Source organism: Moschus berezovskii, chromosome X (genome assembly GCF_049115385.1).
Source record: "Moschus berezovskii isolate FMDL1 chromosome X, NW_MosBer_1.0, whole genome shotgun sequence".
Classification (NCBI taxonomy): Eukaryota; Metazoa; Chordata; class Mammalia; order Artiodactyla; family Moschidae; genus Moschus; species Moschus berezovskii.
Genome location: NC_142488.1, coordinates 16,146,595 through 16,173,048, shown reverse-complemented (window position 1 = coordinate 16,173,048; position 26,454 = coordinate 16,146,595). Strand labels below are relative to the sequence as shown.

The window sequence follows — 26,454 nt, the reverse complement described above, 5'->3', positions numbered from 1 at the left end:
AGCTTTTTTCCCATTCAATGATTTCCCCTGATAATACAGAATCAATTGTATTTTATAACTATTTCCTTTAAAGCCTAAGAGTTAACTGGTAAGTCAATAAAAGACAAATACCATATCCATGATCTCAAATTTATGTGGAATATAAAAACAAAAAACTGGAACTCATAGATAAAGAGAACAGTTTGGTGGTTGCCAGAGATGGCAGTGGGTGAAATGGGTAAAGGTGGTCAAAAGGCACAAACTTCCAGTTATATAATAAGTAAGTCCTGGGGATGTCAGGTACAGCACGGTGACTATATTTGATAATGTATAGTATATTTGAAAGGTGTTGAGTATAAATTACAAAAGTTCTCATCATAAGAAAAAAATTTTTGTAACTGTGCGCTGATGGATATCAGTGATCATTCAATAAAACATACAAATATTGAATCATTATCTTATATACCTGAAACTAGTATATCATATTTCAATTATATCTCAATAAAAAATACATTCTCTCAAAGCAAGGAATTAACCATCATAAAAATGAAAACTCATTATGATGACTACCTGAAATATGCACAACATTCCTAAAGACTAAAACATCATCCTAAAGGATAAATATTATAAAGGAGTCTATGTTGTTGTCCAGTCGCCCAGACGTGTCTGACTCTTTGCGACCCCATGGACTGCAGCACACCAGGCCTCTCTTCCACGCCCCTCATCTCCCAAAGTCTGCCCAAGTTTATGTCCAGTGAATCAGTGATGCCATCCAGCCAACTCATCCTCTGACACCCTCTTCTCCTTCTGCTCTCAGAATATATGTATACAGTTTGTTAATTCATTACATCAAACAGAAAACTTGCCAGTTTCAGGTGGATACTTATGTTCCAGCTGTTATATTTTCTTACTCAAATTCTGAAAACTAAAAACATTTGCACTGCAGGGATTCCCTGATGGTCCACTGGTTAGGACTCCAGGCTTTCACTGCCAAGGGCCCAGGGAACTAATATCCCACAAGCCTCTTGGCCAAAATAAATAATATAAACCACCTGCATTGGAATGTAAGCTCCATGAGGACAGGGGTTTGTGTTTGATTCACAGCTGAAACCTCAGCACCCTGAATAGTGCCTGATGTTCAAAAGAAACTAAAATACCTCAAATACACATCCAATCCAAGTCTATATGCATTCTAGTAAAATGCTGGCCTTTCAATACAAATGAAATACTTCATAACCTGAAAAACCAATCACTCTAACACTTGTAGTTCTTTGTCCTGAAATATTTAAAACTATTTACCTGTTTCTCATTCATACTTACTTTTTGTAATTTAAAAATTTTATTCTAACATTTTTTTACCCCGCACTAGAAACCTGTTTTAAACTAAATCAGCACCTCTTATAAAAAGACCAAAAGGCCTTTTAAAGTGGGCTAATATGACACATTAAAATATAATTCAAAACAGAAAATGAGTTTTTCTGTTCTTCACTTTGCCGACAAAGGTTCATATAGTCAAAGCTATGGTCTTTTCAAGTAGTCATGTACAGATGTGAGAGGTGGACCATAAAGAAAGCTGAACACCAGAGAACTGATGCTTTCAAATTGTGGTGCTGGAGAAGACTCTAGAGAGTCCCTTGGACAGGAAGGAGATCAAACTAGTCAATCCTAAGGCAAATCAACCCTGAATACTCAATGGAAGGACTGATGCTGAAGCTCAAATATTTTGGCCACCTGACTCAAACAACTGACTCATTGGAAAAGACCCTGATGCTGGGAAAGACTGAAGGCAAAAGGAGAAGAGGGTGGCAGAGGATGAAATGGTTAGATGGCATCACTAATGCAATAGACATGAACTTGGGCAAACTCTGGGAGATGGTGAGGAACAGGGAGGCCTGGTGTGGTGCAGTCCACGGAGTCACAAAGAGTCGGACACAACTTAGCAACTGAACAATAACATCATGACGCATTAAAATACAATTCAAGATGGAAAATGAACATATGGAAAGATACTAAGCATCATATGTCATTCAGTTCAGTTCAGTTCAGTCGCTCAGTCATGTCTGACTCTTTGCAACCCCACGCCAGGCCTCCCTGTCCATCACCAACTCCCGGAGTTCACTCAAACTCATGTCCATCAAGTCGGTGATGCCATCCAGCCATTAGGGAATTGGAAATTACATCAACAAGATACCACTAAATACCTTCTAGAATGGTGAAACTCACCACATGCTGATGATGTAGAGCAAGAGGACCTCTCATTCATTCCTGGCAGAACTGCAAATGGTACAGCCACTTTGGAAGAGAGTTGGACAGTCTCTCACAAAACTAACACTCCTACCATATGAGCCAACAATCACGCTCGTTGGTATTTACCCTAAGGGGTTGAAAACTTAAGTGCACACAGATGCTTTATCTATAACTGCCAAAGCTTGAAAGTAACCAAGATGTCCTCCAGTATGTGAATGGATAAACTGAGGTACATCCAAACAACAGAATATTATTCAACACAAATAAGAAATGAGCCAACAAGCTATGAAAAGACACAGAGGAATCTTAAATGCATATTACTAAGTGAAACAAGCCAATCTGAAAAGATTACATACTGTGTGATTCGAACTGCATGACATTCTGGAAAAAGGCAAAACTACGGAGACAGTAAGAAGATCAGTCATTGCCATGGGTTGGGTGTAATAGCAAGGGATGAATAAGTAGGGCACAAAGGATTTTTAGGGCAGTGAAACTACTCAGTATGATACTACTCATACTACTCAGTATGATACTACAATGGTGGATACGTGTCATTACACATTTGTCTGAAACCAAAGAATGTACATCACCAAGAATGAAACATAATGTAAACTACAGACTCTGGGTGATCATGATATGCCAATGCAGGTTCATCAATTATAAAAAATGTATCCCTCTGGTGAGGGTATTGATAATGGGGGGGCTGGGTATGTGTGGAGCCAGAGTCTATATGGGAACTCTGTGTACCTTAACCTCAATTTTGCTGTGAACCTGTGAAACTGTTCTGAAAAGATAAAGTCTGTTAAAATATATATATACACACACACACGTATTTCAACTGGAAAAAAATCCCTGAGATAACTCACGTACATAACAAAGTAACAGGTGCAGTGATTTATTTTTATATCAAAAAGGAGACAAAATAAGGTATTTTTATAGAACATGTACTTCAGGTAAGATTTTCAATCTTCCTGGAACATTATGGTAATCTTAGTTGTATGCCTATTAAAAAGAAAAAAAATCCGTTACCATAGAAACTACCAGGGCTGGTTAGTGCCTCCACAAATGGGGCAGTTATACCTGTTGGACCACTTAATTAAACTTACAAGTTCCTGTTTAACAGGGAAAGGCTAAAAACATCTACATCTGTTTTAAAGACTGATACACTTATGGGGTAGTGAAAGTCAAAATAAATTGAGTGCTCATGCACATACACACCCAGATACACCACACCACACACAACCAACGTGGTTAGTAAAAATTAGATGGCTGCTGGCTTTGTTTGAATCTCTTCTGATTACATTACTCTGTCCAGGATGCCTTTGATGTTCATTTTCACCTGTACAAAGAATACTGGATTACTGCATTGTGTTAGGTTGGGCTTCCCAGATGGCTCAGTGGTAAAGAACCTGCCTGCCAATACTGGAGACACTGGAGACAGAGGAGCCTGGCGGGCTACAGTCTATGGGGTCACAAAGAGTCAGACACGACTGAGCACACAGGTTAATGGAAGTCTTCTGTTTTTCTGGGCTGCATAAGGGAGCTCTAAAGCTCATAGAGATTTATTACAAGCAGTTTTCTAGGGATGTCCCCTCTTGCCAGCATCTTTTGCAAGAAGGTTTCAACTAGACATCAAAAATATAATCTCATTCATACAAAGGCACTGTGCCTTGAGTTCTTTTTAAATCTTAAACACCCTGGGTTCTAACACCAGGAAAGATCCCTCCCCAACTCCTTAGAAGAAGTCAATCAACATAATTCAGATTTAATATGCCTACCATCTCTTATCACACTCTATGCATTACTGACAACAAAATAAGCCTTTTAACAGATGCCCAACTGTCACTTGCCGTGTGGCCTGTCACTTATTCCTCTTTCAGTTGAGAAGTAGAAACAGCATTTAATAAATTATGCTTGGGAGTATTCTGAGGGCCTCATGTAACAGCCATGGTTCATGTTTTAAAATATTGACTTTTCCTCTACCTGGTCAAGTTCAACTGCTCAAGAGCAGAAGCCAAACTGTCTCCAAAGCAAAGACTTAAGAGACAAACAGCCATGTTAAGGTCTGTGGATACTAATTATATTTTCAGAAATCTTGAAATCTGAAAAGTGAGAGTTTACGGAGTGGCTAAAATTATGCTAAAACAGACAGACATACACATGCTCCAGCAGTATAAAATGCAGTCTTAAATGATTTTTTTTTTAATCTACAAACAATGATGTTGCAAGTGAACCATAAAACCCTCAGTACTCCTTTGGAACTGGATTTTAAAATATCACTCCCCACTCTAAATATACAACTGATGTTAACTTTCAAACTGCCTCCAGCTTTTTTATTTTCTTTTTAATTTATATTTTTATTGAAGGATAATTGCTTTACAGAATTTTGTTGTTTTCTGTCAAACCTGACTCTAGTTTTTAAGAAAAACTTCATTTCAGATCTGGGGCCTGGTATTAACAATCTTATCACAACGAAGTGCTAGTAACAGCAAAACACAGACAAAGATGCTTATCGCTCCATGGAAAGCACAAAAGGAAAACTGCATCTACTGTGTATCATCCCCCTCCTCCTTTTCCAGGTATGGAGCAGCCAAAAAGAGGTAGCTATGACACACATTACTTGGCAATTCGATTTCAAGTCCAAATAATGGTAAGATGGGAAACTACAACTGTCCCGAACCGTGAATGTCTGGGAACCACGTCGAGTCCTAAATAGGAAGCTTAGCTCTGCCTTGACAGATGTCCTCTTGCAGCCTTGTGTTCCGGTTCTGCAATTTGTCATTAAGCTGTTCAGTTTAACGCTAATATGCAGAAATACGTTAGTATGTAAATGTACGGTAAATTCGTGTATATTACAAGTAGTATATAAAGCGGACAACATTCAGTCGTCGGCCGCCGGCCACACACACACACACGCACACACCCTTCAAGTTCAAATCCTGCAAGGCACCCAAGCGCCCACTCACCCAGGAGAGGGAAGGGCAGGAGCGGCAAGCAGAGGTTACTCCAGACACCAGCCAAAACAAACACTAGTTACAGAACAAGGCAAACTTTGGGTCTGGGAGGCTGCAGAGACCCCAGAAACGGCCGGGGAGAGGAGGGAGGGTCCGTCTGTCTCAGCGGAGGAAGATGGGAGCGCACCCAGCACCGCTGAGCTGTGGAGGAGGCTGGTGGCCCCTGGGGAACAAGGGCGTCGCCGCCATTCCAGGCTGCGAAGCCACTCTCCGCGACCTGGCCGAGGCCTCCGGGTGCCTGTCGGCGGCCCCGTCGCCCCACCCCGCCCCCTTGTCCCTGCAGAAATGGTCCCCACTGACTCACAAGGGCAGGGGTGCGGGGACCTACCTGGTGCAGCGTCTCGGCGGGCAGCTGCGACGCCCGGAACAGGTCGGCGACCGGGCCGGCGGCTGCGGTGGCCGCGCCGGGGGCAGCCCTGGCGGCCTCAGGCGGGGGCCCGGGACCCGGGCCCCCGCCTGAGGCGCCGGCGCAGCGCGCGAAGAGCTCAGAGTAGCACTGCTGCTCGCCCTCGCTCAGCAGCAGCGGCGGTCCAGAGCCGCAGAGCCCGCCCGCCGCCGCCTCCATGGAGCCTGAAAAGAGGCCAGGCGGAGAACCGTCCCCGGCTAAGGCGCCGCCGCCTTCACCGCAGCCTTCGCGGCTCCGGCCTCGGCCTTGGCCGCCGCCACCACCGCCCCCACGCCCCGCAGCTGCCGCGCGACCGCTTCCTCCCGGCGCGCGCCAGCCCCGCCCCCGGACTTGAATGTTGTGCCTCCGCCGCACGGCACATGGAGACAGGCGCGGCACGAACCAATCGCGGCCTAGGATCGCACCATGGCCCCGCCCCCGCCTCACCGCGCTGGGCCAGGTAACTAACTCGGCGCGCAGCCTGTTCCGCGAATGGTCACCTGCTCCGCCCGCGCTGCAGAATCCAAAGGGCCAGAGCCACAGTCATTCCGCGTCCACTCCGCGAGAGAGGCATCTTTGGTTCTTCTCCTACCTAGGAAGGGAAACATCTAGACCCACCTGGAGAATGGCGCTTTTCAGGGGGTGGAAAAGGTTGTGGTGATTTCTCCCTAGGACGCTGGAGCAAGTGTAGTGCTCACATCACGCTGTGCCCTTCCCAGAAATGGACTAGGCACGGGATATGGACGAGGCATGGGTAATTAGGCTTCGCTTTTTCCATGTCAGTCCTGAAAAGCTGGAAGGGAGAGATCTCCATAGGAACAGGGTCCCAGTGACTCCTGTAAAGTTCAAGGTGTTGTTCAAGGTGGCGACAGGGTTAAGTCACTTTCTCAGGCAAGGCTCAAACCTGGGGTTGAGCCTTAAAAAGGAATAAAATCTGTTAGTGTTAAATGCTAGAGTAATAGGAGTGAAAAAGGCCCTGGGAAGAATTTGCACATGTATATGCATTAAGCCTGGCTGGGAAACACTGCTGCTGCTGCTGCTGCTAAGTCACTTCAGTCGTGTCCGACTCTGTGTGACCCCATAGACGGAAGCCCACCAGGCTCCCCCGTCCCTGGGATTCTCCAGGCAAGAACACTGGAGTGGGTTGCCATTTCCTTCTCCAATGTGTGAAAGTGGAAAGTGAAAAGTGAAAGTGAAGTCGCTCAGTCGTGTCCGACCCTTAGCGACCCCACGGACTGCAGCCTACCAGGCTCCTCCATCCATGGGATTTTCTAGGCAAGAGTACTAGAGTGGCTTGCCATTGCCTTCTCCGGGGAAACACTAACCCAAAGGAAAAAAATCAGTCCATGGTTTACATATATACCTGCCACCCCAAATAGTGCTTTTAAAAAAAAATATTAAAAACAAAACGGGGACTTCCCTGGTGGTCCAGTGGTTAAGATTGCAAGCTCTCAAAAAAAAAAAAAAAAAGATTCCAAGCTCTCAATGCAGTGGGTCAAAGACCTGGGTTTCATCCCTGGTCTGAGAACTGGATCTCACATGCCACAACTAAGACCCAGCATAGCCAAATTAAAAAAAAAAAAAAACTTTGGTAGTTTATTCAACTTAAATAACGACCAAGCACAGGAAGAGAGGAAAAGAAAAAAATGTAAAGTCAGGGGAAAGGGGAAAGATGAAAAGAGAAACACAAGAAGAAAAAACAATTATGTTAATTCATAAATGATTCCCAGAGTAATATTTCCTTTTTGGAACCTGAAAAAAAATGAAATAGAAATGAGGATCCCCCAAATTACTCAGATTTCCTTATACCATCTTTTGCTTCAGGCTTGCCAGGACTGAGTTAAGACAGAGGTAGGTTTGGAGAAAAGAGTACCAAAAGGCTAGGTAATTTAGGAGCAACAAAGACTGACTTCAGGAATTTTCTCTTCAAAAACCTCACCACCATTGTATTTTCCACAACTGTAAAACCTTCTCAAGAAAACTGGAAGCCAAGAGATCATGTTTATTCTTTTCTCATTTTTCCCTTTATGCTCAGGCTTCCCTGAGAATGGCCCACCATTCTAACAAAGGTGAGAAAGGGATGTATTCTCCATGATAAACATCAAACCCCACTTTTCCCTGTAACTCCTGCAAAAATAAATGTGAGATATAATAATCCCTAACATTAATATCGGAGAAGGCAATGGCAAGCCACTCCAGTACTCTTGCCTAGAAAATCCCATGGACAGAGGAGCCTGGTGGGCTACAGTCCATGGGGTCGCTACTAGTCGGACAAGACTGAGCAACTTCACTTTCACTTTTCACTTTCACACGTTGGAGAAGGAAATGGCAACCCACTCCAGTGTTCTTGCCTGGAGAATCCCAGGGATGGCGGAGCCTGGTGGGCTGCCGTCCATGGGGTCGCACAGAGTCGGACACGACTGAAGTGACTTAGCAGCAGCAGCAGCAGCAGCAACATTAATATACCTCAAGCGACATTATCTATTTAAGCCTGAAAGTACCTCTCTGAGGTAGACTGCTTTCCCATTTTTATCCCCATTTTCCAGATGAGAAAATGGATGCAGAGATGGTATGATTTGCCCAACTGAATACTAGATTTCCAGCTGATCTTTGTTACTCAACTCAGTTTAATAAATTTGACAGATATTTATTAAGCACTGCTATGGTTTTTTCCAGTAGTCACGTATGGATGTGAGATTTGGACCATTAAAAAAAAAGAAAGAAAGTTTAATGGAAGCTTTGAAGCTTCCATTTGATGGAGGTTCAAAGATCTCTTTGGAGAATGGGAGAATTGATGCTTTTGAACTGTGGTATTGGAGAAGACTCTTGAGAGTCCCTTGGGCTGCAAGGAGATCAAACCAGTAAATCCTAAAGGAAATCAGTTCTGAATATTCACTGGACGGCTCGATGCTGAAGCTGAAGCTCCAAAACTGTGGCCACCTGATGTGAAAAACTGACTCACTGGAAAAGACCGTGATGCTGGGAAAGAATGAAGGCGGGAGGAGAAGGGGACACCAGAGTATGAGATGGTTGGATGGCATCACTGACTCAATGGACATGAGTTTGAGCAAGTTATGGGAGATGGTGAAGGACATGGTAGCCTGGCAGGCTGCAGTCCATGGGGTCGCAAAGAGTTGGACACAACTGAGCGACTGAACTGACAGACTAAACTATTAAGCACTGCAGAGATGGGGAGGAGATCTCATATCTGTACCTATCAATCAATCAATCAACACTTATGGGTAGAATAAGAAGTATTGACTGTGTTCCAACTAGAGTACTTTGAGAGATTTACAAAAGATATACAAGACCTGTTGCTTTCAAGGAGTCTGCCGCCTCACTGAAAAAGATAAAACTAACACAACAAATAAAAACAAACAATAAAAGACAATATATAATTAAGTTCTAAACTCTGTTCATTTCAGTTCAGTTGCTCAGTCATGTCCAACTCTGCGACCCCCATGAACTGCAGCACACCAGGCTTGCCTGTCCATCATCAACTCCCTGTCGTCCCCTTTTCCCGCCTTCAATCTTTCCCACCATCAGGGTATTTTCCAATGAGTCAGTCTTCACATCAGGTGGCCAAAATATTGGAGTTTCAGCTTCAGCATCAGTCCTTCCAATGAATATTCAGGACTGATTCCCTTTACGATTGACTGGTTGGATCTCCTTGCTGTCCAAGGGATTCTCAAGAGTCTTCTCCAGCACCACAGTTCAAAGCATCAATTCTTTGGAGCTCAGCTTTCTTTAGAGTCCACTCTCACATACATACATGACTACTGGAAAAACCATAGCTTTGATTAGACGGACCTTTGTTGGCAAAGTAACGTCTCTGCTTTTTAATAGGCATTCTAGGTTGGTCACACCGATAATTGAACGTATCTGCGGTATCATCCGGAGAAGGCAATGGCAAGCCAGTCCAGTACTCTTGCCTGGAGAATCCCAGGGACGGGGGAGCCTGGTGGGCTGCTGTCTATGGGGTCACACAGAGTCGGACACGACTGAAGTGACTTAGCAGCTTAGCAGCAGGTTGGTCATAACTTTTCTTCCATGCAGCAAGAGTCTTTTAATTTCATGGGTGCACTTATCATCTGTAGTGATTTTTTTAAGCAAGAAAAATAAAGTCTGTCACTGTTTTCATTGTTTCTGCATCTATTTGCTATGAAGTGATGGGACCAGATGCCATGATCTTAGTTTTCTGAATGTTGAGCTTTAAGCCAACATTTTCACTCTCCTCTTTCACTTTCATCGAGAAGCTCTTTAGTTCTTCACTTTCTTTTCTTTGCTTTCTGCCATAAGAGTGGTGTCATCTTCATATCTGAGGTTATTGATATTTCTCCCAGCAATCTTGATTCCAGCTTGTGCTTCATCCAGTCCAGCATTTCTCATGATATATTCTGCATATAAGTTAAATAAGCAGGGTGACAATATACAGCCGTGACGTACTCCTTTCCCAATTTGGAACCGTCTGTTGTTCCATGCCTAGTTCTCACTGTTGCTTCCTGACCTGCATACAGGTTTCTCAAGAGGCAGGTCAGGTGGTCTGGGATTCCCATCTCTTTCAGAATTTTCCAGTTTATTGTGATCCACACAGTCAAAGGCTTTGGCATAGTCAATAAAGCAGAAATAGATGTTTGCTGGAACTCTCTTGCTTTTTCCATGATCCAGCAGATGTTGGCAATTTGATCTCTGGTTCCTCTGCCTTTTCTAAAACCAGCTTGAACCTCTGGAAGTTCATGGTTCACATATTGCTGAAGCCTGCCTTGGAGAATTTTGAGCATTACTCTGCTAGCATGTGAGATGTGTGTGGTAGTTTGAGCATTCTTTGGCTTTGCCTTTCTTAGGGATTGGAATGAAAACTGACTTTGTCCAGTCCTGTGGCCATTGCTGGGTTTTCCAGATTTGCTGGCATATTGAGTGCAGCACTTTCACGGCATCATCTTTCAGGATTTAAAATAGCTCAACTGGAATTCCATCACCTCCACTAGCTTTGTTCGTAGTGATGCTTCCTAAGACCCACTTGACTTCGCATTCCAGGATGTCTGGTTCTAGGCAAGTGATCACACCATCATGGTTATCTGGGTCATGAAGATCTTTTTTGTATAGTTCTATGTATTCTTGCCACCTCTTCTTAATATCTTTTGCTAAACTGTGTACCCTTGTGCTAAGTGCTGCGGGAGTTTAGACAAGACAGAAACATCTATGAACCAGAGCTCAGCCAGGAAGTCTTGAGAAGGGGGCTTGGGATGGTTGTTGATTAATGGATGGGGCTGGGTAGGTGAAAGGTCAGGACTGGGAGGGAGGATCACAAGAGAGGGAGGAGCCCTAGAGACTGGTGCCAAGGAAGTGAGCAGTGAGGGACATAGCCTGGGGCAGGAGGTATGGGCAGCCTCTTATTCGCTGCAACCAGACTCCATGAAGGATGAGAGGCATAGCCACAAGTGACCTAACAGCAGCAACGTTTTAACCCAGCACAGAGGAAGAAAAAAATGGCATTTTTAAAAATGTTTTAATATCTAAGGAATGCCAAGTACTGTTCTTTATTTCTACAACAGTTTTTTGAATAGAAGAAATAGTTACCAAACTTCAAATGAACACAGACAATGTAGAAACTAGAAACTCATATCCCTGTAAGGCTGATGGTAAACAAGAATATTTTAGAAGAGAACTTCTTTATCCTTTTGGAAGTTCTAAACTTACACACTGGTTTTGGCTCCATCAATGGCCAGAAAAGTCAGAATGATAATCTATTCGTGAATAGCCAAGAGATAGTCTTTAAGTTATGTTTTCTTTTCCTTTCATTCCAGCATCAGTGCCTTGCATGAAGATGACAGCTTAAACTCAGAACAACGCTCTGGTTACCTACAGGGAAAGTGTGAAAAGCTAAAGTTACTCAATCATGTCCCCTTTGCGACCCCATGGACTATATAGTCCATGGAATTCTCTAGGCCAGAATACTGGATTAGGGAGCCTTTCCCTTCTCCAAGGGATCTTCCCAACCTAGGGATCGAACCCAGATCTCCTGCATTGCAGGCAGATTGTTTCCCAGCTGAGCCACAAGGGAAAGGGTTTTCTAAGGAAGGGTTTTCTAAAGCAGGAGTTGGAAAGGTAGAACCAGTTACCTGGTTTGGTATGGCTCATAAGCTAAAAATGGATTTTACTTTTGTTTTGATGCTTGAAAAAAATCAGTGCTTTCTGGGCACTGACTAACATTTCAGGACATGAAAATTATATGAAATCCACATTTTAGTGTCTGTAAGGAAAGTTTGATTGGAACACAGCTATGCCCATTCATTTTTGTGTTTATGAGTGAAAAGGTTGGCTTGAAGCTCAACATTCAGAAAACAAAGATCATGGCATCTGGTCCCATCACTTCATGGGAAATAGATGGAAAAACAGTGGAAACAGTGTCAGACTTTGTTTTTTTTGGGCTCCAAAATCACTGCAGATGCTGATTGCAGCCATGAAATTAAAAGACGCTTGCTCCTTGGCAGGAAAGTTATGACCAACCTTGATAGTATATTAAAAAGCAGAGACATTACTTTGCCGACCAAGGTCCGTCTAGTCAAGGCAATGGTTTTTCCCGTGGTCATGTATGGATGTGAGAGTTGGACTGTGAAGAAAGCTGATCGCCGAAGAATCGATGCTTTTGAACTGTGGTGTTGGAGAAGACTCTTGAGAGTCCCTTATACTGCAAGGAGATCCAGCCAGTCCATTCTAAAGGAGATCAATCCTGGATGTTCATTGGAGGGACTGATGCTAAAGCTGAAACTCCAATACTTTGGCCACCTCATGAGACGAGTTGACTCACTGGAAAAGACTCTGATGCTGGGAAAGGTTGGGGGCGGGAGGAGAAGGGGACGACGGAGAATGAGATGGCTGGATGGCATCACCGACTCTGTGGACATGAGTTTGAGTGTACTCCGGGAGTTGGTGATGCACAGGGAGGCCTGGCGTGCTGTGATTCATGGGGTCGCGGAGAGTCGGACACGACTGAGCGACTGAACTGAACTGAACTGAACTGATTGTTTTTGCACTACAATGGCAGAGTTGTGGTGTCACCTAAAATATTTACTCTCTGGCCCTTTACAGAAAAACATTTGCTGACTTCTATTAAGTTTATGAAGACCTAATATTTACTTACTGTTGTTGTTTAGTCCCTGTTGTTGTTGCTATAGTTGTTCAGTCGTATCCGACTCTTTGCGACCCCATGGACTATAGTCCACCAAGTCCTCTGTCCATGAGATTTCCCAGGCAAGAATACTGGAGTGACAGGACACACACACACACACAAAGAATAATAGAGTGGGTTGCCATTTCCTTCTTCAGGAGAACTTCTCAACCCAAGGATCGAACCTGTATCTCCTGCATTGAAGGCAGATACTATACTGCTGAGCCACAATGGAAGATCAATATTTACTTATACCTACAATGTAGAGTTCCAAAGACTAGCAAGGAGAGATAAGAAAGCCTTCCTCAGTGAACAATGCAAAGAAATAGAGGAAAACAATAGAATGGGAAAGACTGGAGATCTCTTCAAGAAAATTAGAGATACCAAGGGAAACTTTCATGCAAAGATGGGCTCGATAAAGGACAGAAACCATATGGGCCTAACAGAAGCACAAGATATTAAGAAGAGGTGGCAAGAATACACAGAACTGTACAAAAAAGATCTTCATGACCCACATAATCACAATGGTGTGATCACTCAGCTAGAGCCAGACATCCTGGAATGTGAAGTCAAGTGGCCTTAGAAAGCATCACTACAAACAAAGCTAGTGGAGGTGATGGAATTCCAATTGAGCTATTTCAAATCCTGAAAGATGATGCTGTGAAAGTGTTGCACTCAATATGCCAGCAAATCTGGAAAACTCAGCAGTGGCCATAGGACTGGAAAAGGTCAGTTTTCATCCCAATCCCAAAGAAAAGCAATGCCAAAGAATGCTCAGGCTACTGCACAATTGCACTCATCTCACACGCTAGTAAAGTCATGCTCAAAATTCTCCAAGCCAGGCTTCAACAGTACGTGAACCATGAACTTCCAGATGTTCAAGCTGGTTTTAGAAAAGGCAGAGGAACCAGAGATCAAATTGCCAACATCCACTGGATCATGGGAAAAGCAAGAGAGTTCCAGAAAAACATCTATTTCTGCTTCATTGACTATGCCAAAGCCTTTGACTGTGTGGATCACGATAAACTGTGGAAAATTCTGAAAGAGATGGGAATCCCAGACCACCTGACCTGCCTCTTGAGAAACCTATATGCAGGTCAGGAAGCAACAGTGAGAACTGGACATGGAACAACAGACTGGTTCCAAATTGGGAAAGGAGTATGTCAAGGCTGTATATTGTCACCCTGCTTATTTAACTTATATGCAGAGTACATCATGAGGAACGCTGGGCTGGAAGAAGCACAAGCTGGAATCAAGATTGCTGGGAGAAATATCAATAACCTCAGATATGAAGTTGACACCACCTTATGGCAGAAAGTGAAGAGGAACTAAAAAGCTTCTTGATGAAAGCGAAAGAGGAGAGTGAAAAGTTGACTTAAAGCTCAACATTCAGAAAACTAAGATCAGGGCATCTGGTCCCATCACTTCATGGGAAATAGATGGGGAAACAATGGAAACAGTGTCAGACTTTATTTTTTTGGGCTCCAAAATCACTGCAGATGCTGATTGCAGCCATGAAATTAAAAGACACTTACTCCTTGGAAGGAAAGTTATGACCAACCTAGACAGCATATTAAAAAGCAGAGACATTACTTTGCCAACCAAGGTCCGTCTAGTCATGGCTATGGTTTTTCCCGTGGTCATGTATGGATGTGAGAGTTGGACTGTGAAGAAAGCTGAGTGCCGAAGAATTGATGCTTTTGAACTGTGGTGTTGGAGAAGACTCTTGAGGGTCCCTTTGACTGCAAGGAGGTCCAACCAGTCCATTCTAAAGAGATCTGTCCTGGGTGTTCATTGGAAGGACTGATACTAAAGCTGAAACTCCAATGCTTTGGCCACCTCATGCGAAGAGTTGACTCATTGGAAAAGACCCTGTTGCTGGGAGGGATTTAAGGCAAGGAGAAGGGGATGACAGAGGATGAGACAGCTAGATGGCATCACCGACTCGATGGACGTGAGTTTGAGTGGACTCCAGGAATTGGTGATGGACAGGGAGGCCTGGCATGCTGTGATTCATGGGGTCTCAAAGAGTGGGACATGACTGAGCAACTAAACTGAACTGAACTGGACAGGTGACGCGCTTCCTTTGTGGCTCAGCTGGTAAAGAATCTGCCTGCAATGTGGGACACCTGGGTTCAATCCCTGGGTTGGGAAGATCCCCTGGAGAAGGGAAAGCCTACCCACTCTAGTATTCTGGCCTGGAGAATTCCATGGACTGTATAGACCATGGGGTCACAGAGAGTCAGACACAATTGAGCGACTTTCACTTTCACAGGTGGCACAAGTGGTAAAGAACCTGCCTGCCAATGCAGGAGACATAAGAGACGTGGGTTGAGTCCCTCGGTTGGTAAGATCCCCTGGAGGAAGGTATTCTTGTCTGGAGAATCCCATGGACAGAAGAGCCTGGTGGGCTACAGTCCGTGGGGTTGCAAAGAGTTGAACATGACTGAAGTGACTTAGCACACAAGCACAGTCAATTTACGGGTCACCTGGGAAGAGGTGGTAGGGAATATCCTATTTGGCTTCTCTGAGCTTCAGACTCTTCTTGAGTTATATTGAGATACTTTAGATTATATCTCAAAGATGGATGAACTTTAATAAATACTTACTGGGGGATTGACCGATGTAAACACTAAGTAGTCACTTGTTTGGCTGATTTGTTTAACTTCTTTTTTTCTAGAAGTAAAGAAAGGTATATCTTTAACAGTGTGAGAGAGAATCCTATTCCCCTGGCCACATTTTATCATGAGAAAATTTCCTCTCTACTTACTCCCCAGGATGGAATATTGATGAAGTAACATTGGTGCTTCTTCCACCTCCTCTCATTTACTTTTACCAAGAAAGAAGTGGTAGAAGGGAGAAGAAATGGATCATTCCCAGTTCCAACAGTGTGCCCATTTCTGTCTTTTTCTGTCTCTGTGTGTATCTCTCTCTCTCTCTTTCTTGCTACTGCTGTCACTCTGGCTCAAGCTCTCTCCACCACCACCACCTCTTAACAGTGCTGCCCTTGGAGCAGATGCCACTCTACCCTGATTCCACATGGCAAGCACACCTAGTTTGGAGCCACCTGCTGTTCTCACTTGAAAGATTTGATGGGAGATAAACAACTAGGTCCTACTGTACAGCACAGGAAACTATATTCAATATCCCATGATAAACCATAATGGAAAAGAATATGAAAAATAATGTGTATATATATATATGTGTGTGTGTGTGTAACTGAGTCACTTTTCTGTACAGCAGAAATTAACACAACATTGTAAGTCAACTATACTTCCATTTAAAAAAGAAAGTAAGACTTGATGGGAAAAGATAGCAGTTTCCTTGCAGCTTGCCAGGTGAGGGTCTGTTTTATAGACACTCTGCGGTAGGGAAGGAAGCAGGTAGGGAGAGGAAGAAGAAGCCTGATTGTGGCCACAAACACAATCTGAATCTCCAATCCAACTCACAACAATGAAGCTGATGTGGGCCATGTGGACCTCAGCTAATCCTTTCTACACTCCCAGAAAAAGACAGGGTTGGAGTACTTGGACCCCTATATGCCCTACAAAGCACTAATGATGATGAAATCTTACAAGTTACTATATCCCATAAAACCAGTTTTGAATATCGGTGAAATATCCTGCATGCACTCATCTGTGTGTGTGCGTGTGTACATGTGTGTGTATATGAGTACTGTGCCCTCTTTCTTCCTATATCAACTCCATCCTGTGAAAGAAAAACTTGACACACTGACAAGGTGGCTCTTCTCAAGCAACCAACAGATTGTTCTCAGCAGCCATGCTAGCTTCTCATGTAAGGTGTCAAACAGTTCACCTCTCTCGATGGATGAAGCTTTTGGGAGCCCTGGGAATGGCCGAGTAGCTGAGCAGAAATGCTAAAAAAAAACAAAAACAAAAACAAAACAAAACAAAACTGTGCACTGGTAAAGTCCAACAGCTTTGTCACACAAACTGGACCCAACAGTTAGCACTCCTCATTAACAATAGCAAGCTGTCTAACCTTGGGAAAGCAGCTTGCTGCTTTGTTCTCCTGAACAGGATTTTGGATAATTATCCTAGCCATATATTTTCATGGTGTTTTTTAAAATCACCCATAATACACAAATAGACTGTTGTAGCTTTTTTCTATGTTTAAAGGAATAAGAAAAAAATCTTACTTCAGTTATTCAGTACTTCAGTCATCACAGATTTGAGCAAGGGTTCTTATTGATAATAAATTGATCGAATTCTGGAAATCAAATTTTGAGAAGCTATTTGTGTTTCTTAAAAATGGAGGGTTCACTAAATGAGTCAGGGTAGGCTAACTACTGAAACAACCTGGAAAATCTCAGTGGGTTAACATAATCACGTTTTGTTTCTTGCTCATGTCACAGTCCAACAAGAGTCAGTGAAGGCGAGGTGATTCTCTTCATGTTCATCAGGGACACTATCAGTAACTCCTCCATCCCCTGGGACCTCAAAGTCGGTCACTAGATGCTCTGCATCTGGGAGAAATAAAAAGAAAGAGAAGAGGGGCTCAGCAGAGCTGGAGCAAGAGAGAGAACATGGAAGGCTGCTTGTCAAGGGGGCTTTAAAGGCCAGGGCCAGAGGTGGCACAAATCCCTTCTCCCTGCTTTCTACTGGTTAGAGCTAAGTCACATGGCTATGCTAAGCTGCAAGGGAGTCTGGGAAATGTAGTCAAGCAGTGTACCTAGGAAGATGAAAGGGTTTGGATAACATTTAGGCAGACTCAATCATGTAAAAATTTCAGATCTATTGTAGAAACAGTTGCTTTACTGCTAAGATTCCTCCCACCAGGCAGTGCACCAGTGAATGTTGTCTTCTGATGGCTCACAGCTGCTCCCTTCTTTGGAGACTTGTCCTCAACCAACCTAGAGATGCTTCAGGGCAGTTACACCTACACACCCCTTACCGAGCAGCCCACCACCAATGGCTGACTGACAGGAAGTAGAAAAGGTCAGCCCCTTGCCTCAGGGGGAGACCAACTTGGTGGTACAAATCATACTCCAAAGAGCCCTGTGGGATCAGGTAAGTCTCCAACTGAGATTGCTTTCTTGCTTAGTGTCTTCTCTAGCCCTATTTTGATACCTTCCTTCCCTTCTGCCTCTGTGAAGCATTTATACAAGAATCCTCATCTCAGTCTCTGTTCCCAGAGAACCCAACCTGAGTCAGAATTTTACATCAGAGAGTAATACTACTCACATCCGTCCATCCTAAGTTGCTTCAGTCATGTCCAACTCTTTGCGACTCCATGGATCATAGCCCACCAGGCTCCTCTGTCCGTGGGATTCTCAAGGCAAGAATACTGGAATGGGTTGCCATTTCTATCTCAAAATACTACCCACATCTCATAGAAAAAGCATGTGCAAGTACATCTGTAACTATCTAGGTGCTATCAGTAGAGTATACATAGTCCTATACTCCATAACAGCTTCCCAGGTGGTTCAGTGGCAAACAATCTGCCTGCCAAGCAGAAGACACTGATTCAATCCCTAGGTCAGGAAGATCCACTGGAGAAGGAAATGGCAACACACTCAAGTATTCTTGCCTGGAGAATTCCATGGACAGAGGAGCCTGGCGGGCTACAATCCATGGGGTCACAAAAGAGTCAGACATGACTTAGTGACTAAACAACAATAACATTCTCAATAAACAAAGACTGCTTGCCCGGCACTACAAACAGAATCTTTTTATGGTAAATATTGATTGTGGCCTCATTCTTCATTTTTGTTTCCTGCCCTTTCTACTTTAACCAAGTCGATGTGGCCACTGGGGCATCTAGGATCTGAGTCTCAGTTTTGCAAGGACACAAATGTGTTTATCACATATTTGGAGGTATCACAGCCCACAGGAGAATGCAGGCACATAAATCATGATTACAGTTAACTGATTTATGTCCATAGTGATATCTCATCTGTGAACCATGTTCCAGGTGCACAAGTGCTCTCTGAAGATAAGTAAATTTAAAAAACAAAACAAAACTGCTTCTCAAATATAGAGCCATAGGAACAAGAGAATTAAATAAGGACAGTGAACCTGAAACACCCTTTTTCACAGTCAAGGATGTTTCAAAGTGGTGTTTTGAAAACTAGGAATACAACTTAATCATCTTGTGCCCAATTTAAATCAAGAGAGGAATCAGAATTACCTGGAAAGTTCTAGAAACCACCTGGGAAGTCCTGTAATTTTAAATGCTCTAGGGGGATTCTTGGCAACTGTTTAAGCTGAGTGATGGGTGGGGGAGCTGGGGAGATTATATCAATCTAATTTGTTTTTTGGCCATGCCTCAGAGCATGTGGGATCTTAAGTTCCCTGACCAGGGATGGAACCCGTGCCCCCTGCAGTGGAAACCCAGAGTCCTAACCACTGAACTGCCAGGGAAGTCCCCAATCTCTCTATTTTTTTACGTTTGAAATGTTCCAAAATAAAATATTTTTAAAAAATATATTAACCCTTATCGGTACCCCTTAGCAGTCCCAGCTTTCATTCCAATATGTAAGCTCTCACCTGGACTCCTGTATTTAAGTGGTTTTGAATCTTAACATCGAAGACATGTAAACAAAATAATAATATTAGCAAATGGATTTCTCTATGAAAATTGTGAAATATCTGGTAACTGCTCAGATTGTTTTTGTTGTTTATTTTAGAATGTGACTGCATGAGACAGTTCAGCACATATGGCCAACAATACCTGCCTTCCTTTTGCACTGAAAGAAATAAAAGGGTATGTTGATTTTGAAATCGATGTTTATTCCAAATGTGGTATATTATCTTCACAAGATTCTACCCTTTCACTGAAATGGGAGCCAGGAACAGGAGCACCCATTAATAAACTGGATTTTTTTCTTTTTTAGCTTCAGAACCTCTTGGGGGAATATGTGTTTGCAAACAGTTTCCATATTATTACACATGCCAACTCAGTAACGAAGAAAATAACAAGAATGAGTTAAAGCAGCTAGAAGTGTTTATCACCTCTGTAATAATTTCCATTATGGAACCAGAGTACTGTCCTTGCATTGATAGAAAAAGGCTTTAATGCACGATGATGCTTTCATCTGAAGCCTTGTGCAGAAGAAAAATTGGAAACTTTTTTTGAGTTCATGAAACTCATTCTCAATTTTGACCTGAACCAGCTGTTTCATCTTAAGCCAATGGATTTTTTAAATTTTTATTTAATTTTTTGGCCATGCCGTGCAGCATGTGGGATTTTAATTCCCTGACCAGGAATTGAACCTATGCCCCCTGCATTGAAAGCACAGAGTCTTAACCACTGGACCACCAGGAAAGACCTGCCAATGGATTTAATAAAACAAAATAAGACAACAACAATAACAACAACAAAGCTATTCTTTCTGGAGCCAGATCTTCCCCAGCAAAGCCTCAACAGACGTGTGATTCTTTTAGTTCAGTTCAGTTCAGTTCAGTCGCTCAGTCGTGTCCTACTCTTTGCGACCCCATGAATCACAGCATGCCAGGCCTCCCTGTCCATCACCAATTCCCGGAGTTCACTCAAACTTATGTCCATCAAGTCGGTGATGCCATCCAGCCATCTCATTCTCTGTCATCCCCTTTTCCTCCCACCCCCAATCCCTCCCAGCACCAGAGTCTTTTCCAGTGAGTCAACTCGTCACATGAAGTGGCCAAAGTATTGCAGTTTCAGCTTTAGCATCAGTCCTTCCAATGAACACCCAGGACTGATCTCCTTTAGAATGCACTGGTTGGATCTCCTTGCAGTCCAAGGGACTCTCAAGAGTCTTCTCCAACACCACAGCTCAAAAATATCAGTTCTTCGGCATTCAGCTTTCTTCACAGTCCAACTCTCACATCCATACATGACCACGGGAAAAACCATAGCCTTTACTAGACAGACGTTTGTTGGCAAAATAATGTCTCTGCTTTTTAATATGCTGTCTAGGTTGGTCATAACTTTCCTTCCAAGGAGTAAGCATCTTTTAATTTCATGGCTGCAGTCACCATCTGCAGTGATTTTGGAGCCCAAAAAAATAAAGTCTGACACTGTTTCCACTGTTTCCCCATCTATTTCCCATGAAGTGATGGGACCAGATGCCATGATCTTCGTTTTCTGAATGTTGAGCTTCAAGCCAACTTTTTCACTCTCCTTTTTCACTTTCATCAAGAGGATTTTTAGTTCTTCTTCACTTTCTGCCATAAGGGTGGTGTCATCTGCATATCTGAGGTTATTGATATTTCTCCTGGCAATCTTGATTCCAGCTTGTGTTTTATCCAGCCCAGCGTTCCTCATGATGTACTCTGCATATAAGTTAAATAAGCAGGGTGACAATATACAGCCTTGATGTACTCCTTTCCCAATTTGGAACCAGTCTGTTGGTCCATGTCTGGTTCTAACTGTTGCTTCCTGACCTGCATACAGGTTTCTCAACAGGAAGGTCAGGTGGTCTGGTATTCCCATCTCTTTCAGAATGTTCCACAGTTTATTGTGATCCACACAGTCAAAGGCTTTGGCATAGTCAATAAAGCAGAAGTAGATGTTTCTCTGAAACTCTCTTGCTTTTTCTGTGATCCAGCCGATGCTGGCAATTTGATATCTGGTTCCTCTGTCTTTTCTAAAACCAGCTTGAACATCTGGAAGTTCATGGTTCACGTATTGCTGAAGCCTGGCTTGGAGAATTTTGAGCATGACTTTACTAGTGTGTGAGATGAGTGCAATTGTGTAGTAGTTTGAGCATTCTTTGGCATTGCCTTTCTTTGGGATTGGGATGAAAGCTGACCTTTTCCAGTCCTGTGGCCACTGCTGAGTTTTCCAAATTTGCTGGCATATTGAGTGCAGCACTTTCAGGAAAGCACTATTACAACCCTGGAGAAGGAAATGGCTACCTACTCCAGTATTCTTGCCTGAAGAATTTCATGGACAGAGGAGCCTGGTGGGTCCATGGGTCCATGGGGTCATAAACAGCTGAACATGACTGAGTGACTAACACTTTCACTTTTCACTTTTGTTACAACCCTAAGGATTATTCTTATCAATTGGCTTAAAATATATGTGTATGAGAGTTCATCAAAGACATAGCATGACCCACTAGGGTGGCTATAATCAAAAAGAGAGACAAGAGCAAGTGTTGGTGAGGGTGCAAAGAAATTGGAACACTCCTCATACATTGCTGGTGGGAATGTAAAATAAGGCAGCAAGTTTTGAAAGCAGTCTGGCAGTTCCTCAAAAAAATTAAACTTAGAGTCAGGAAATGACCCAGAAATTCTACTCCTGGGTACAGACCCAACAGAAAGAAAGACACACATCCATATCAAACTTGTACACAAATGTTCATAAGAGCATGATTCATTCAATCCATAAAGTAGAAACAGCCCAAATATTTACCAACTGATGCATGCAGAAACGAAGACACAAAGTGTACTGACACACGCTACAACATGGATGAACCTGGAAAGCATTATGCTAAATGAAAAAAAAAGTGAAAGCGTTAGTCGCTCAGTTGTGTTGGACTATTTGAGACTCCACGGACTGTAGCCCACCAGGCTCCTCTGTCCACAGAATTCTCCAGGCAAGAATACTGGAGTAGGCAGCCATTCCATTCTCCAGGGGATCTTCCCGACTCAGGGGTCAAACCCAGGTCTCCAGTATTGCAAGCAGATTCTTTACTGTCTGAGACACCAGGGTAGAAGCCAGACACAAAAGCCACATGCTATATGATTCTATTTACATAAAATGTCTAGAATAGCAAATCTGGAGAGACAGGAGTGGTTGCCTAGGGCTAGGTAGGGAGAAACTGAAGAGAAATGGGGAGTGACTACAGGCTCCTTTTTGAGGTGATAAAAATGTTCTGGAATTAGTGGTGATGTCTGCACAACCTTGTGAATGTAGTTAAAACCACTGAATTATACACTTTAAAAGGGTGAGTTCTATGGCATATGAATTATGTCTCAATAAAAAGAAGCATGCTATGTATTTAAGTACATAGCATGTTACTTCCACCTGCCTATTATTTCCTTGCAGAGGCAAATGAAGAACAGTGTGTAGCGGGTAAGATAACAAAGTATCCTCGCCTCTGAACAAGTCATGCTTGGAATGTAACCCCCAGCCTCTTCCCATCCATGCTGACCCAAACAGGCGACACTTTACACTGGGTGTTGCCACTTTTCCACCACTTCATTACATTGTATAAATGCCAGGATCATTGTGGACTATGTTGATTAAAAGCAAACATACAGAATCAGCAGTGAAAACAGTGGAATTGAACTGTCTCAAATGGTGCCCTTTCTAAATCTTGCCTCTCCCTGCCTCTTCAGTTCAGTTCAGTTCAGTCGCTCAGTCGTGTACGACTCTCTGCGACCCCATGAATCACAGCATGCCAGGCCTCCCTGTCCATCACCAACTCCCGGAGTTCACTCAAACTCATGTCCACAGAGTCGGTGATGCCATCCAGCCATCTCATTCTCTGTCATCCCCTTCTCCTCCCGCCCCCAACCTTTCCTAGCATCAGAGTCTTTTCCAGTGAGTCAACTCGTCGCATGAGGTGGCCAAAGTATTGGAGTTTCAGCTTTAGCATCAGTCCTTCCAATGAACACCCAGCATTGATCTCCTTTAGAATGTACTGGTTGGATCATCTTGCAGTCCAAGGGACTCTCAAGAGTCTTCTCCAGCACCACAGTTCAAAAGCATCAATTCTTCGGCGATCAGCTTTCTTCACAGTCCAACTCTCACATCCATAGATGACCACTGGAAAAACCATAGCCTTGACTAGACGGACCCCTGCCTCTTACCCTGGCTTAGAGTCCCCAATAGAAGTCTTCAGTGGAGAAAAGCAGTTTAATAACTCAGTCATGTGTCACGTGACACAGTGGGTATGTTTTGGATATGTTTCTAAAACTATACAGACCAGATTTTCATAAGGATAAGTGAAATTTGAACAAATTTAGAACAGGCTTTAAAATAACTCTTATTGGACTTCCCTGGAAGTCCAGTGGTTGAAACTCCACGCTTCCAAACAGGGAGCACAGGTTCAATCCCTGGTGGGAGCAGTTCCTCATGCCATGAAGTCTGTCATGCCACGCAGCATGGCCAAACAAATAAATAAATCTTATTATGAGTAGTCTCAGTAAATTACCTCTATTTCTTTGTTGAGTCATCCTTGATTTTCATATATCCAGTTTATTTAAAGTGCAGGAGACATAAAGCTTCTGTGTTATAGACACATTTATACATAAGTGATTTTTTATAGCTCTAATTCATTAGAGAAGAGCTTCCTGAACCCAGAAAATGGCTAAGTACATATGTTAAGTAGTAAACAATTTAAAACTTTCATGTTGTCAACTTTCAAAACCACACATCCAAAACGTACTTCGTAAGGTGGGTTTTGTGTTTTTTGTTGTTTTAACTAAATAAAAATTCTTTCTCAGATTAATTTATATAAGAATGAGATAGTTTAAATATTTAAAATAATAACTAAATTTTTAAAAATAGTACAGGCATACTATCAAGATATTGTAAATTTGGTTCCAGGCCACCATAATAAAGCAAATGTTACAAAAAAATATTGCAAAAGCAAGTCACATGAATTATTTGGTTTTTTAGTACATACAAATGTTATGTTTAAACTATACTATAGTCTATTAATTGTGTAATAACTGTACATACCTTAATTTTAGAAACTGCATTGCTGGCAGTTCCCTGGTTGTCCAGTGGTTGGGACTTGGTGCTTTCACTGCCATGGCCCTGGGCTTGATCCCTGATCAGGAAGCTGGGATCCTGCAAGCTTTGTGACCAAAAAACAAAAACAAAACTGTATTGCTAAAAAATGTTAACCATCATCTGAGCCTTCATTGAGTCATAGTAACATCAAAGATCACTCATCACAAATCACCATAAAAAATATAATAATAATAATGAAAAAATTTTAAATATTTCCAGAATTACCAAAATGTTACACAGAGATATGAAAAGAGCAAAACAATAAAACACAAAAAAGGGTACTTCCCTGGTTGTCCAGTGGTTAAGACTTTTCTCTCCCAATGCAGGAGGTACTAGTTCAATCCCTGATTGGGGAACTAAGATCCTACTTGCCACATGGTACAGCCAAACAAAAAAAAAAAAAAAACACCAAAACAAACAAAAAACAAACAAACAAAAACCCAATACTGTATTGTATATTTGGAAGTTGCTAAGAGAGTACATCTTAAAAGTCCCAACCAGTGGACTGCTGATGGTTTGGTAAATCATACTGTTGATACTAATAGTTTTCCCTCCTATTTCCAAGGCATTCTTGTCCCCAACAACCTCTTTGGTCACCCTCTAACAAGCATCCTCTGAGAAGTGTCGGTTGAGCAGAGTCTCACATCACTGGTGGTGCCTGGAGTCCACAAAAGAGATCTACACACAGTTCAAGAGTCAGAGGAAAAATAAAACAATTCTGTTTACATACATTTAATAAATCTGAATTTAAGTAAAATATGATTTTCAAAGAAGTTTCAATTATCATTACAATCCTAAAATTCATGCAACTGATATCGATCAGCTAACATCCATTTGCTAAGGGTGCATCTGATTTTTGTCATGATTTTTATGTCACTTGCATATTCTTACTTTTATTTGTCCAATTTGCACGTCTCCTTGTAATGGTAGTGCCTCACCTTATTCCCAATTTGGAAAAATGGACCAGCAATCCACTGAAACATAAAAGCAGTTAAGAAAAAGTTATCTAAATACTGAAGTGCAGAATCACTTAGTAAATGCAAATAGTACATAAGAAATTGTCAATATAGAGCTGACTCTGTATTGCTGGGGTAAGAGTATTTGTAAATGTTATGAGCATAAAAAGAAGAACAGGAGTGAGAAATAGAACAATTACATGAAAATTAGGTTTTGTTTCTAGATCCCTGTACTTTACCTGTTTTAAAACTGTCAAATAGTGGCAGAGGAGCCTTGAATATTTTTAATAAACAGTGCACAATGACCTCTCTGGTAAACTAACTGAGATTTTCCAGAATAAGCTAAAAATTGTGCTTTCCAGGATGCTAAAGGTTCAAGTTGTATTACTGCCAATAAGTTTGTAAAACCACTCAACAATATTAATGGAAATGTTATGCTAGGAAGCAAAAAGGAATGGCCTGTTGGCAAAATTCTCTCTTCAAATGATGGTGTTGTGTATCCCCTAATATCAATGGCATTCTGTATCAACAAGCACTTATGATGATGTTTATGTGAATAGATATTTCTCATTACAGCTGCAATAAACTTTCTCTTGGCCTGTCTAATATAGAAGAGTGAAAAGTGCTCAGTGTTTTCTTTTGTTTATCTCTGAATGTCCATGTTACAAAAGCTATTTTTCATTTAGGTAAAATTTACTGTGAGAGCTAGTGCTAGGGTAGCACCAGAAAGCAATCAGCAATGCAGGGCTTTGCTAGGTGTGTCAGATTGGTGGCAAGGGACAGAAAAATAATTGAAAGTGCCTGAAGGGAATTCCTGGCAGTCCAGTGGTTGGGACTCAGTGCTTTCACTGCCAAGAGTGCAGGTTCCATCCCTGGTCAGGAACTAAGATCCCACAAGCTATGTGACACAGCCAAAAATGGGGAAAAAAGAAAAGGGGGCCTTAGGCCAGAGAGCATTTAATGGCTCACATAACTTAATTCAGGCACTAAAGTGGTATCGTCACAAGCTGTTTC

General features: G+C 42.5%; 1 protein-coding gene and 1 pseudogene across 7 annotated transcripts in view; one reads left to right on the top strand and one right to left on the bottom strand.

Annotated features, from left to right (window-relative positions):
* Positions 1-5,942, bottom strand: part of REPS2 (RALBP1 associated Eps domain containing 2) — a 257,054-nt gene extending 251,112 nt beyond the window's left edge. For all 7 annotated transcript variants that reach the window (XM_055393986.1, XM_088834233.1, XM_088834234.1 and 4 more), the window contains exon 1: positions 5,569-5,942. In XM_055393986.1, the coding sequence (XP_055249961.1) occupies positions 5,569-5,805 (237 nt within the window). In that variant the 5' untranslated portion in view covers positions 5,806-5,942. The remainder of the gene's footprint in view (positions 1-5,568) is intronic.
* Positions 5,943-6,375: 433 nt separating this feature from the next.
* Positions 6,376-26,454, top strand: part of LOC148773230 (protein cornichon homolog 1 pseudogene) — a 139,708-nt pseudogene continuing 119,629 nt past the window's right edge.